The following is a 14,693-nucleotide window of genomic DNA, read 5'->3' as shown; positions in this document are numbered from 1 at the left end:
TGTCTGACTCTTTGCCACCCAATGGACTGCAGCCCACCAGGCTCCTCTGTCTATAGCATTTCCAAGGCAAGAATATTGGAGTGGGTCGCCATGCCCTCCTCCAGGGGATCTTCTGCACCCAGGGATTGAACCCACGTCTCTTACATTGCAAGTGGATACTTCATCGCTGAGCCATTGGGGAAGCGTATATTTTCAACTATCTACTCACCTCTATTTTCACCTGCCTACTCAATAGGTTGCTGGAAACCAACAATCGGTTCTTTAGGAATGCTTAATGTGAATATTACTTTGAAGTAGACAGGATGCTTAAAACATATGTTCATTAGAATGGGTCAATTTTCTTGAACAAACTATAAATAAGGGGACTTTTCTATTTCATAGATTTTACTTTCAGAATCAAGCAACATGATTCTCAGCACTCGTTCCCATGGGGTAGCTTTGAAATGGATTAAACTTCTACTAGAGTGGTAAAATCCAGACCATATATATAAAGCGCATTATTTAAGAGCTTGAAGCTGAAAGTGGATTTGAAAGAGTAATTGACTAAATACTAATAGCATCTAAGATATTAAAATAAAAGCTAAATAGGTTTCACATATGTTTTTAACATCCAATATTATTTTTCCCTAACCTTCTATCTGTAAAGAAAATTGAGAATTATGTATATATATAAGAGAGACAAGAGAAACACAGAGAAAGTAAGACAGTGAGAGTAAGAAAGCATGTATTAGGGTGTATGAGAGAAACTGCAGGAACACATGTGGAGTATCAGGATACAGGCCATCTTTATATTTTATTTTCATAATCATACATTCAAAGTTCTATCAGTAAACACCATTGAAGAATATCAAAGTCATCTTGTGTTAAAATTACTTTTATTCAGGATGAAAAATACAACATGTAACCAGTTTAGATGGTAATCTATGATTAGTTCTTTACCACATATTTCAAAAGAACTACATACTTGTTTCCCCTTGTTGTTACTGCAATATATTTCTTTATATTTACTCTTACTTAAAAGGTTACCATGTAGTGTTTTATGTAGCTTTTCCTTAATAGCAGATAGAGAACATGTTGCACACAATTACAGGCAGAAAAAAAATTAATACATAACTTTTCAAAGTAAGGACAAGGAAGACACCAAATCTACAACTTTTAGTTCAGAGTTCAGGGAATTTTTTTTCTTTAAATAGATATTTTTACTGGGTAAGATGTGATCTGATAGAAGCTCTAGATTTTTCAAACTGTAGCGGCATAAAGCTATTTCCAACGCAATGGATGAAGATGGATCTGAGGTAGAAAGGTGGTCATGGCTTTCCTCTTATATAAAACAATTTTCTTCTTCTCAAAATATCTTTACTGCAAATAGACACCCTTGCCCCCCAACCCACCCAACCTATTCTAAAGAATAGGAATTTCTAACTTTAAGCCTCCTTCTGGCCAGATCCCAGTTAAAGAGAACTGAAAGTTAAAATGTCCTGATGTTTTAAAGCACATATGCTTCAATCAAAACACATTTCACTTTTTTTTTTTTTTTTGGTTTCTTTACATTTGGTAAATGACACGGCATGTTTAAACTGAACCAAATAAATGTTAAATCAGGAGCTGAACCAAATACCTAACTGAATGCACTCAAAGGTGTAAGCCAGGATTCCACCATCTAAGCATTAATTTCATTCTTCAATAGAAGCAGGTTTTTGATAAACATCGTTCCCAAATGCATTGGTCAAAAGAAGGGTAATATAACAAGCTATTCCTTCAAAAAGTAAAATGAGACATTCATTAAATTTGTGTCTGCTTTCAGAAGGAAAATAACTGGGGGTTTCAAGAATCATAGAGGGCTTGAATATATTAGAGACATAAACAACCATCAAACTTTCTTCAAAGGGAACTAAAGACAACCATGTATTTTGGTATCACAATTAGGCACAGGTCTGCTGTGTACTGAATGATGAAAATCAAGACCTAGGAACTAGGAAAAGTTGGACCAAGTCTTTTTTCTGTGTCAAAATGAAAATATGCGTAAATGGGCAACCTTTGGTAAAATAATCTTTGAGATTATTATAATTCTGTCATACAGATTGGAAGATGAAATAAATAAAGAAATCAACACCTACTTATATAGAGCAGGGAGATAAAAGACAAGGGGAAAAAAAATCCCAATAGAAATGCCTGTTAGACCCACAGGATTTTTATTGTGGTTATCCAAGTGGTCACTAAAGAAGTAAGTGTATGATGTGAAGTAAAGTTAAACAGTATACACAGAGCTGTAGCCTAATCCATAAATGTATAATATTTGATTGACGTATATGAAATTGTTAATTTGGCCAAATCATGGAAACAAATAAAATCTATTTGGTCATGTGGCTGATGAATTATAAATAACCAAAACATAATGGTAAAAGCGTCAAAGAAACAAATGAAGTTATTGTACAAGGTTAATATGAAGGAATGTAAAAATGTAAAATTGTCTTCTAATTCTTATGCATTTGTTCACGGTTATTAAAAAGAAGGTCTCATATTAGAAACCCCCCCCACCCACTTTCCCAATACTGTATACAGTATACAAATCAGTGACAAATGTATTTCCATTTCCAAATACCATTCTGTTCATTAATTTACAGTTGCATAGAAAGGGAAGAAGAAAACAACAATATATGATTATTATAAAAACAAAATATCCTTTCCTCTTTGGATAGGCAGTGTTTTACTCCTTCAGTAGAACACACAGTCCGCACCCAACAGCATAATTCAAAGAGCCATGGAGCTTCTGATTAAATGGAACTTGACATTGCCATTTGCTGAAAAGGGCAACACTGTGAATCAAGAAATGTTGGTTGGCTAGATGAATACTTCACATTGCCTGTGGGAAGAGAAAATAACACTGTCAGAACAACATTTACAGAAGGCATTACAGGTAGCAGAGAGCTGTCAACTCTTAAAAACAAAAAGTGCTTCTTTCAGCATAGACAAGCCCTCTTCTGCTACGTTCAATGGGGACACTTTTACTCCCATGTGACTTTTGGTCCTGGAATGAAGTCCTTTGCTTTCATCCTAAAGTTTCATAGCCTGCTTTTCATCAGCTCAGCTGATATAGAGGAAGTCTGGAAGACTTTTCTCTTGTCCAGGCTGGAAACCAAGTTAAAACTGAGACGATTTGTCTTTTTTTTTTTTTTTTCCTGAGAGATACTAATGTTGACTGAATTAGGTTGGTGCAAGCACTCCTTTGTGTTCCTCTGAGGGTCTGTGGGAGGTCTTCTGCAGAACTGGTACCCTGGACAATTCCAGGGTACCAGCTGGATCCCAGCTGGGATCCAGACAATAAGAACTCAAGACAGGAATCAAAGCCCAAGGGTGTGCAATGGTGCCAGTTAAAGGCTCAGGGCCAATGTACAGAGGCAAGGGAGGATAGAAATCCAGGTCACACTCAGAGGAGTGGCATCAACCTTTCAGAGGTCAAATGGTTGGGTCCATTATCATTAAAACCTATGTCCTCAAACTCTTCTCTAAATGCATCTTTCACTGGCTTGCTCTAATGGATATCTACACCTCCCTAAAGGCACAGCTTCCTCCATAGAAAGGAAGGACTTCTTCCCATAGGACTGTTTTTCATCTCTCACACTCCTCAGATATTGGATAGGTTCATATTGTGTTTTTCAGGGCCTTTTCTCTCTCTCCTTCCTAAAAGTACCCAGCTTTGAATCTCTTGTCATCAAACCATACCACCCACACCACCCACTACGCAGTCATCTTCTGGCCTCTTAGCTCATGTCCCCTTACCTCTTGAAGAAAAAAATGGCTGTCATTCATTGGTTCTAAATGTTCATGATTTCAATACACAGATGGTTTTTCCAGACCTGTGGCCTCTTAGCTCCTTGAGCTCCACTCCTCCCAGAATCTGTCTTTCACCCTTTCTCAGCCTTCCACTCAAATCTGGATGATTGCCAATACTTGCATCCCTTCCAACATTTCAATTTCAATCATCCCCCTTTCTGACAACCCACCCGTACCTTTCCAGCTTACTTCTACTAGGACCCAAACTTCGCTCATCCTTTGGTACTATGGCCTATGGGTTTTCTGTCTCCCACACCTATGCATCCTCATTATTCTTCCTACCAGACTTGGGTGCAAGCATTATCATCTCTCCTCTGCCTCTTCCCTTGAACTGTTGTACTCTCTTGGCCAAACAACTACTTCATCTTAAATGCAATAAATTTCAAGTTAAATGCAATAAATTTCAAGTTAAATGCAATACTCAGCCTACTCTGGTGCCTGTGCCCATGAACTTGAATGCAGCTGAAGGGCAACACATAGTCCTGCAGACAGGCCTCTAGTTAAATTCACAAGCAAGCAAGTGGTGGCCTTTAAGGCTACCTGGCAGTCACTCTATTTCCACATGCTCTCCCCAGCTCCAAGCAGCTACTGTACATCTTCCAGTCTCTCCTCATACCTCCAAGGCCTCCTCCCCATCCTCACTCTCTGCTGAAGCCCCTGCTTCTGATCCACTAAGACAACAGAACAATCACAGGACTTCTGCTCTCTGGGATGAGGTTCTTCCTTCTCACAGGCTCTCACACCACAGCCACTGATCTACTTCATATTCCCTTGTGTTCCCTCCAGTTACTGAAGATGAACCATTGGTGCTTCTCCTTAATATCTGTGCTACTGCCTTAATGGCACAAGAGGCTAAATCAGAGGGTTCATGGTTTCAAAAAGATTCATAAACAAGCTCATAAGGAAAAATGTTCTCCAAAGATTTACTGTGGTCTTGGGACACACTATTTCTAAGACTACCTGATAAGGAAAATACTGAAAAACACATGGGTTATATCTGCCAACAGTTCTCAGCAAATTCTTAAATGAAAAATCAAAATCTTCTCCCCTCAGAGTAACAAAGCAGCTTTGTGTACTGCCCCAGGCACAGCTTTTAAGTCCATGTCCTGCGGCAGATATCCAAAGTAGATATTTGGGAGAACCCTGTCAGCTAAACCTATCTGGGGTAATTTTACATAGTACATAGAACTATTAAAGGCTTGAGTCTACTGAGCAACTTTCACTTTGGGCTTCCCTGGTAGCTCAACTGGTAAAGAATTCATGTGCAATGTGAAGACCCTGGTTTGATTCCTGGGTCAGGAAGATCCCTTGGAGAAGGGAACAGCTACCCACTCCAATATCCTGGCCTGGAAAATTCCATGGACTGTATAGTTCATGGGTCACAAAGAGTTGGACACGATTGAGTGACTTTCACTAAAAAGCTGTTAGAACACAAGAGATCTGGCAATTGGGGCATCTGGAAAAACTGGCTTGGGAGGGGTCCCCCTCCTCAGACTGACAAACTGTTGTACCAAATCAACTAACATGTCAACAAGTTTCCTTATTTACACGGGGATAAATCAACAGTGCTGTGCTGTGCTTGGTCACTTGTCGTGTCCCACTCTTTCCGACCCCATAGGCTGTAGCCTGCCAGGCTCCTCTGTCCCTGGGATTCTCCAGGCAAGAATACTGGAGTGGGTGGCTGTACCCTCCTCTAGGGGATCTCCCCAACCCAGGAACTGAATTCATATCTCCAGCATCTGCATGGCAGGTAGGTTCTTTATCCACTGAGCCACCCGGGAAGTCCACTAAGACCCCCTAAATCTTGTTTCCATTAGCTCATGGTATCGGAATGTGGAGAAGCAAAGCTACAGGTCTGTCTCCTGACTGCCTTCATAAGGCATGTCACTGGTCTGTTATCAACTGCACACAGGCCTCCTGAATGCATGGTTTCTCCAGCCTTGCAGAGCTCTTAAACTGCGGCTGTATGCAACATATGCAGTAAGCAAGGGCACCAGTATAAAGACAAACACTGACTGAATAGTGTCAGAGCAGCATTTCACGTACTCTCATCAAGCACAGGATATGAAGTAAGTGAAGAGCAAAACAGGGAGAAATCATGTCCTAAGGCAGGGCTGGTAGGCACTGCGAGTGGGCTGTGTAGGAGGGTCCTGTGCACTAGCAGGAAGCCAAGGGATAAACTCCATACCATGGTTCTACCAAGAAATGGGAAGAAAGGGGTCTAACAGGAAAACATTCTGTCCCTAAATAAAAACAGAGCATGGTTCATGGACTCTGAATGCACATTTATAGCATAAAAGAATTTCAATTCTCTGTTTTCATAAGGTGAAAATATAGCAAAAATCAAAAACCAACAGTAGCTAATCGCTTAAACATTTTATTTTTAAATAAAGAAAGGAAAATATACAAAATAAAAAAGCAAACCAGCCATCCTGTAAAGCATGTGGGATCTTAGTTCCCTGAACAGGGATCAAACCCTGACTCTGCATTGGAAGCACAGTCTTAACCACTGGATCACTAGGGAAGTCCCACTAATCACTTACTCCAGGTTATAATCTGTAATACCTAAACCAATCAACCCATGAACTCTTACCTGTGGCCTGCTGGGGAGATTTGCTGAAAGAGAAAACAAAAACAGTCAACTGCAGGCAGTTTTGTGGTTCTCCCTTTTATGCATGCAAAAGTGTGAACTGCACCATTCCCAGCTGTTAAATGGATATTAATAAGAAAATAAGAAAGAGCTTTGGGGAAGTTTTTTTTTTTTTTTTTTTTTGGCCAGATGCTTCAACAGGGCTAGCTTCCCTACTTAGCTTTTCATATCCCATGTGTTTTAAGAAATAAAAATTCCACCAAAATATGCAAAAGATACGCCAGCTCTCTCAAATCAGTACATGCTAAAGCATTCAGTGAATAATTAGTTTTGCAAAAAAAAATCTCAAAATTTCCCACTGAAATCATGCCATATATTTGGTTTATGCATTAGAACAGAGAAAATTCTGTATATTCTCCTGAATAGTACAAATTCTGACCAAGAAGTCATTAAGGAAATGCCAGGGCCAGAGTCTTTAGTTTCTGCCACCCTTACCCCAAAGACCAGGAAGATGGTGGCAATAACCTAGTCTTTAGCACTCAGAAGTCTTGTAGGAACTTGGGTTAATCCTTGTGCCTTCCATGGGCTAAGTTAAGAGCATGAGATAAGTTAGAATATGGTGTCTAATTTGCCTTTGCATCTGAGCAGCTCAGTTCCTCCACTAGCACAGCTCTTCTCTAAGGCCTCTGAGGTTTCACCTCTCCCTTTCACTGTGACATCTCACAATTTCTGAACTGGTACTCAGCCCTGGGAGAGAGAGGCGCTCCACTGCTTATGATGGTAGCATCTGTTCTGGGTCATTAATGATTGTCCCTAATCAAACAGCATGTGACTACTTTCATCATTCCATTTTTTTGTTTCCCCCTTTTTGAAGGGAAACAAACAAACAAAAAAACCCTGTGACCACACAGTAGGTGCTTCGTGAGAAAAAGAGCAAGAAGCGGAAGCTTCTTATGATGCCCTGGAGGGAAAGGGTGCACCCCAGTAGTACTGGGGGGAATAATCAAGTCCTACCAATTATGTAAGTTATATCAGGGAAAAAAGAGTGGACTTTCTTACATATGGGAATTACACTTGCACAGAACTACACCCTCTTGAGGGAAAGCTTAGTTGCATGAGCATGAAGTATACCATAGGCAGAGTTAAGCTTCTCTTCTCAGTAACAAACAGCCAAATCCAAACAGAAATCAAATCTGTTTTGCTGCAAATCAATATTTTAACCCTGTAGCCTCTTATTAAATAAAGGCTACAAGTACCCTCTTGAACAAATCATACAAATACATATTTTAAAGAAATCAGGAAATAATTGTATTTTAATAGGTCTTAAAGTTTTGATGAATGTCAATCAAGCTCAATAAATATAGGCAATTCACAGTGAGAATATGCCTGCAGATAAAATAATTTGAAAAGCATTTGTTAGTCTATTAGTGAAAATAATATTCAGCTTACTACTAGCATCCTGTATATTTGGATGACATAAAAGAAAAAAACAACAACAAAATTATGTTACACTGAAAAAATTAGTTACAGCAGTCAGTGGAAATTTTAGTGTATCAGTTAATAGGCAACACGATTACATTCTCTTCATTAACTTCTTGCCAGTAAAACATGGAAATGCTTGCGTCTCTGCTCTGAAACTCAACATAAATAATTAAAAGAAAACTTTAAAAGGCCATAATTCAAGGATGCTATCAGGACCAACTGGGACATTAATCCAAGATAGAAGAATTCTAAAGTGTTATGTGCAACAATATACAGACACAGTAAGAAAAAAAAGTCATGTTTAAGTAGGCAATTCATGCATTTAGGATTTAAGAATACAGTTTCATTTTAATTCCAAGAGTGCCAGGAGTGGACATTCACTTGTGACCATGCTAATTTTTAATTCACAAAGGATCAAAAGTCAAGATTAACATGCAGATCAATTCATTGTATGCTGGTGACTAGTAATTTTAAAGTTCTCATTAGTTATAGGGGCTCAAGGAATTGGCTTGGCGTTGGGAGGATGCCAATCTGATTTGCTTTCAGAAATTCTCCAAAGATGGTCAGTAAGCTTTGGGAGTTTGTGATGGACAGGGAAGCCTGGCATGATGCAGTCCATGGGGTCTCAAAGTGTCAGACATGACTGAGCGACTGAACTGAACTGAAGCTTTGGACATGCAAAGGCTTATTAAAGTATTTGCTAGCTTGTACAGCTTAAAAGTGGCAAAAAAGCAAAGGAATCTAACAGAACCTTCTAAGTACTATCTAGTACTATCAATTAAACCTTCCTTCCCAATAGGAAAATTTAATCATTCATTCATTCACTCATTCAATTCAGAAATATATTGGGCCCCAAATCTGCGGCAGGTGCTCATTTCTATTCTATATCCATTAAAAAAAAAAGTTTAATCAATCCAGGCAGAATTTTAAAAGTATATATCAATTTCATAAATAAATCAATTTATGTTTTTATTTTTATGAAAAGCTATCCCTATCTTGGGAGATTTTTATATTATCAAAGTATAAAGACTCTTTACTGTCATTTAAAATGGTATTTTCTGAGGAGAAGATGGAAAAGGGTGTAAAGACAGGCTGTTTTATATACTACATATATATGATGAATAATATATAATAGTGCTGTGCTGAGCTAAGTCACTTGCTGCTGCTGCTGCTGCTGCTAAGTCATATCAGTCGTGTCCAACTCTGTGCGACCCCGTAGATGGCAGCCCACCAGGCTCCCCCATCCCTGGGATTCTCCAGGCAAGAGCACTAGAGTGGGTTGCCATTTCCTTCTCCAATTCATGAAAGTGAAAAGAGAAAGTGAAGTCGCTTAGTTGTGTCCGACTCTTCGCGACCCCATGGACTGCAGCCCACCAGGCTCCTCCGTCCATGGGATTCTCCAGGCGAGAGTGCTGGCGTGGGGTGCCAGCGCCTTCTCTGTAAGTCACTTGAGTCGTGTCCAGCTCTTTGCATCCCCGTGGACCATAGCCCGCCAGACTCCTCTTTTCATGGGATTCTCCAGGCAAGAATCCTGGAGTGGGCTGCCATTTCCTATTCCAGGGAATCTTCCCAACCGAGGAATTGACCCCGAGTCTATTATGTCTCCTGCATGGGCAGGTGGGTGGTTTCTTCTCCACTAGCATCACCTGATAGGTAACACTAAAATCTTAGTGTAATGGCTGACTAGAGTTAATCACCCTAAAATTATAAATATAAATTTTTAAATAATACATTCCGGTTTCTTTAAAATATTATTTAAAATATAATCACAGCATTAAGTAGTGTGTATGTCTGTACAGTAAGCTGTTTGTTTGAAACAGCAGAAATGGTTTTGCTGACAGCTCAGTAGAAACTGCAAGATGCCAAGGCGCTGCAGACAAAATGTTTGGGGGAGAAAATCAATAAATAACAATCATACAGTTTCCTCTGGGACTTTTATTTGGTTATTTTCTGGCTCTTGGTTGTTCTTATGGAAAATTCACGGGGTCATAATCTGCCATGCTTTAAATTGTTTGGCCTTTATACAGTGACTATTTTATTCCTTAAGAAAAGAATCCCCAAACTGAAAAAAAAGAAAAAAAAAAAAAACTCACACCAAATCAAAACACGGGGTGGTGGGGGGTGTGAAATTGAAAATAATCCCTTTTTACATCTGAACTTGATGACATCAGAAGATAATATCTGAAGAAAAGAGAAGGAATGACTTAGAAAAAGCTATTTTCAGACTGTCTGGCATACCACAAAAAACACTCTTTTGGAGAAATGTACCTTTCTTACTATGGCCTGCACTGAAGAGGATAATTTCTCCTTAAAGACAGGCTTGTTTTATGTGCCCCATGTTGTCACTCACAGGGGAGATCAAAGGGTCTCAAAGAGCAGGGTGGCACTGGCCCTCCAGCCCGGGATGTGATGGCATCCAGGTTGGGCTTTGTTTGCCTTGCTGACATATGGAAAGCTTGATTTATCTTCAAATAATGTTCAGTCTCGCTTCCAATACTGCTGTTATCTCACCAAAGAAGACAAAGGGCCTCACACAGGAAAAAAGAAATGGAAAGAAAAAGCACAGCAGTGGCGTTACGATCTTTCATACTCACGGCAACAGGATGGAAACGTACTGTTGATCTGCTCCATGACCTCTGTGAGGTCCGTGCTGGTGTCATGAGGGGGCGCCAGCAGCTCCTCTGCCGCCATGCCTGCAGATACAAAGAACAACAGACGCTCTCAAATTAACGTCCGGTCTTCCATTAAAACCGAACTGCAAGGGAAAAAAAATGCCAGTACTGGCCTCTAAACATCTGTGTGAAAATAGCTTCCTTGCAAAGAATAATTTTAGGGGAAAATTCCAAAATCATTTTTGCATTAATTTCTGGTAACAGAATTGTACATAATTAAAATGTATTAGATGTTTCTATAGAAAGAATTCAAGTGCCAGGGGAAGATTCACGAGTGAAAAATAAGTAATGGGGTCATATGATTTCTTAGTTAGAATTCCACTATTCTGCACAGCTATTTAAAAAATAACTTTATTTATTTTTGGCTGTGCTGGGTCTTCATTACTCCATGTGGGCTTTTCTCTAGTTGCGGAGCACAGGCTCCAGGGAGTTGCAGATTTCAGTAGTTGCAGCACACGGGCTTAGTAGTTGCAGCTCCCAGGCTCCAGAACAGACGTTCAATAGTTGTGGTGCAAGGGCTTATTAGTTTCTCTGTGGCATATGGGATCTGCCCAGACCAGGGATTGAACCTATGTCTCCTGCATTGACAGGAGGATTATTTACCACTGAGCCACCAGGGATGCCCATCAAGTATATTTTCATATGAGAAATATATTCCATCAGTTTTTTCCTTCCTTCTTGATGGAGACTTCAGCATAGGCTAGCTGACACTGCTACAAAATTAGAAGTATTTTATAAGATACTTTCTATTTTGATATTTATTTAGTCTACAATCAATAGCAAAATAATTCTCTTATTTAACAATTTAAAATAATTTCACTATTTTAGGTTTTCCTCTGATATATGCAGAAAAAGGTATCCCATTAACAAATTAATTTGGTTAAAGTATGGGGTTCTCAGTAGGATTTTAGAACTTAATTTTATCAATAACAAAATGTCATTCCAGAATTCCTGGTTGACAGAGCCCACCCTCGCAGCAGCGACAGGTCCCCACTGTGACCAACGACAGGCTAGGTGGGACTTCAGCCTCAGATGAGGGTGAATGAGGCAGAAATGTCTGGGGGAACTAGGATGGAGAAAGCAGAATACTGAGCCCCCAGCCCTGGGCAGAGAAAACTGTATTTGGTGTGATATTCTTTAGTCGTTTATTCTGAATGTGTACAACTATGAAATTTCAGAGACAGAAGTTTATTGAAAAAAAAAAATCATTTCTAAGGCAAAGAACAAAATAAACTGTTGCTCATCCCAAAAGGAAGGACATCTTTTTCCCCTCTCATCAAAATTCCATTCACTACCACACCTTACACAAACAAGTGCATTATAGTTTATTATTCTAAAATGCTTGCTTTTTTTGGTATTGTTAAAATGGCTTTGTACTCAGCTGACATGAAAGAGAATACAAATTCCCTTATGCTTAAGGCACGCATGTGTAAGAATGTTATTTAAAATGAAAAGTGCACAAATGGCAAAGCCCGGGGTAGACCAGGGGAGAGAGTAGCCGAGTCTTGCGGACACAGACCTGCCTGGTGGAACTGTGGGCCCGGGTCTGGATCCAGCGAATAGTTCAGTGCCGACTGCTGAGGGGAAGCCCAAGGGGAGACGCCATTGATTTGTGAATCAGATTCAGGCTGAAATCACATTCAGAGGTTAGAATTGAAGAGATTCAAAAAGTGATTAAAGAAAACATTTCTGTTTCTAACTTCCCTTCCCCAACTACGGATAATTAAATCACATAACATCTTTCACCCTCAGTCATTTTCAAATACGCTTTAACATCAGTTGGCGGACTCACTAGTGTTCAGCTGAGGACCAAATGGTCCTTCCCTTTGGATCTGAGAACTTTGAAGAATTCACTTGGTTATATGGCAGGATTTACCTATCAATGTCAGGGTCATTCCCTCAATTGTTCTATTACTTTTATGTCAACCAAGTGATTTTGGAAAGGTGTTTCATTCATCTTTAAAATTAACACTGCTTCTCATCCAGTAAATTTATCTAATTTAAAAATTATGCTAATTTTTAATTTAAATCAATATTTAAGGGCAATATTGGAGAGCGGTAAAGGGTATGATTTTGTATTTGTTTTTTTTTTTTTTTGGTTTTTTATTGAAGTTGCTTTACAATGTTGTGTTAGTTTCTCTTGTACAGCAAAGTGAGTCAGTTATACATGTATATATATATCCACTCCTTTTAGATTCCCATATGGGTCATTACAGAGTACTGGATAAAGTTCCCTATGCTTGAAGAGCATGATTTTGGATTCAGCTGCTTGGATACAGACTTGGTCACTCAGAGCTGTCTAATTCTGAGGCAATTTTACAACCAGCTGTTTTTTATTTATACAAACCTAGATTTTTTTAAATTTAAAAACTAGGGTTGGTGATAAGAATATCTGCATGAGAGGGTTTTGTGAAGGAGGTGATCAATTAGTAGTGATTGGAATGGAATCTGACACACCTAATAAATACTTCACAAAGGCAGGAAGGTGGAAATGGTGATGGATACCTTGACAGGTATATGGTCAGATTAGAAAAGTGTGATTCATTGTAAAGGCAATGCAGAAGTTCCATTGATTTTGATGCTGTTTGTTTCCATTAAATCTATATTAGCTGAAGTCTGGCAGTTTTGCTAGTTTTTACTATCAGAGTTGAATTTTCCATCAGCTTTTGGCATTCATGCTAGGTCATTAAGAAGAGATAAGAGCCTTATAGTCTAGAATATACAGAGCTATTTAGATATCCCATATCTTGTAAAGCATCACTGTGTAATTCTGAAGGCTCATGAGCCATTAGGCAGCTCAGTCTAATGGGAGGAAGAGAGTGGGGGGAGGCAGGGGCTGAGCAGGAGAGCCTTGGCTCTCTTCAGAGCATCACCAGGCTACAGCAAACAAAACTTTCAGGCACAGCTGCCTTCTACAGCAATTCTACCTGTGCACTAAGTCCTTAATACTCACACTTCATATTCTAAATAAGAGAGTTCGAGGAAAAAGTCATCCTTTGTCCAGGCACCATTCAGAAACATCATACTTACAATATTGACAATATAGGTTTTTCCGTTGTATGGGAGTGACATCAAGGTAAGAACCTAATATTCGAAGGACTAAGAGAAAGCCTGCCAGGCCTTGGGGAAGGTCTAAATAAACCTTCTCCCAAACAGTCTCACGCAAAGTCTGAAACAGTGACAGACATTCAGAAAGTATAAGGGGTGTTTTGTGGCCCGCTGAATAGTAATGCAAAAATTACACTGTTTTGAATGATTCTGACAAGTTAAAAAATACTGTTAAGCAACTGTGAAAAGATGGTTTTCTAAAATTTAAGAAAATCACTGGAGAGAAAGTTGTTTCTGCATTTGATTCATACATCATTTCTGGAGAAAAGCATTCCTATTCATTGTCTAGAGGCCCCCACACTACATGGGCCAGAGAAGAAAGCAAAAGATAGCATAAATGTTGATCTCAGGGATTCTTCAGGAGAAGGAAGTTCCAGGCCCATCATCTGGGATTCTTCACAATAAACACCTGTTGCAATGATATCTTCACTACTAGCTCTGTGACATGATCCCCGCTCTTCAGCTGCTAGATGTAATCAGTTACTTAATTCTCCAAAGTGTGTATGTCTTTATAGATGATACTATCTTGTTATATATCATACTATCTTGTTATGGTCCCTAACAAGATTGCAGAAACTATATCTGATGCTTCTTTTATATCCCAAAGAACAGTGTGTTTCAAAATTGCAGGCTATTATCCACTGATGAGTTATAAAATTGGGCCTGACCAACACTGAGAAAGATAGAAGAAAAATGAAAGGGAAGAGGGGAAGGAGGGGGAAGGAAGGAAGAAGAGGGGGGGAAGGAAAATAGAAAGAGGCAGTATTTTTTAGTAACAGCAATTAGTATCTTGTATTCATCATACTTGTATGCATTCATCATAATGCAAATTGTATTTTTATTGTCGAGAAAGTTTGCAAACAACTGCCATAAAACATGGTGCTATGTGAGGAAATAATAGCTGAAAATTAATAAACATCTGTTACTTAATTTCTTGAAAATAGTTTATGGGAAGGAGGTTTTAGCATGAAGAGTTCAGGTCACTTCCTTTCCCTTAATATCCACAG

At 39.1% G+C, this 14,693-nt stretch overlaps 1 protein-coding gene across 12 annotated transcripts in view; it reads right to left on the bottom strand.

Annotated features, from left to right (window-relative positions):
- Window positions 1–856: 856 nt before the first annotated feature.
- UTRN (utrophin) overlaps window positions 857–14,693 on the bottom strand; it is a 547,129-nt gene continuing 533,292 nt past the window's right edge. For 11 of the 12 annotated variants that reach the window (XM_040238622.1, XM_040238626.1, XM_040238624.1 and 8 more), the window contains 4 exons: window positions 12,098–12,206; window positions 10,501–10,599; window positions 6,428–6,450; window positions 857–2,863 (listed from right to left, as the gene is read on the bottom strand). In XM_040238622.1, the coding sequence (XP_040094556.1) occupies window positions 2,855–2,863; window positions 6,428–6,450; window positions 10,501–10,599; window positions 12,098–12,206 (240 nt within the window). In that variant the 3' untranslated portion in view covers window positions 857–2,854. The remainder of the gene's footprint in view (window positions 2,864–6,427; window positions 6,451–10,500; window positions 10,600–12,097; window positions 12,207–14,693) is intronic. The other variant, XM_040238630.1, reaches the window with a different exon arrangement.

Source organism: Oryx dammah, unplaced genomic scaffold, assembly GCF_014754425.2.
Source record: "Oryx dammah isolate SB20612 unplaced genomic scaffold, SCBI_Odam_1.1 HiC_scaffold_4, whole genome shotgun sequence".
In the NCBI taxonomy this organism is placed as follows: Eukaryota; Metazoa; Chordata; class Mammalia; order Artiodactyla; family Bovidae; genus Oryx; species Oryx dammah.
Note: the sequence above shows the minus strand (reverse complement) of the source record. Positions and strands in the feature narration are given on the sequence as shown.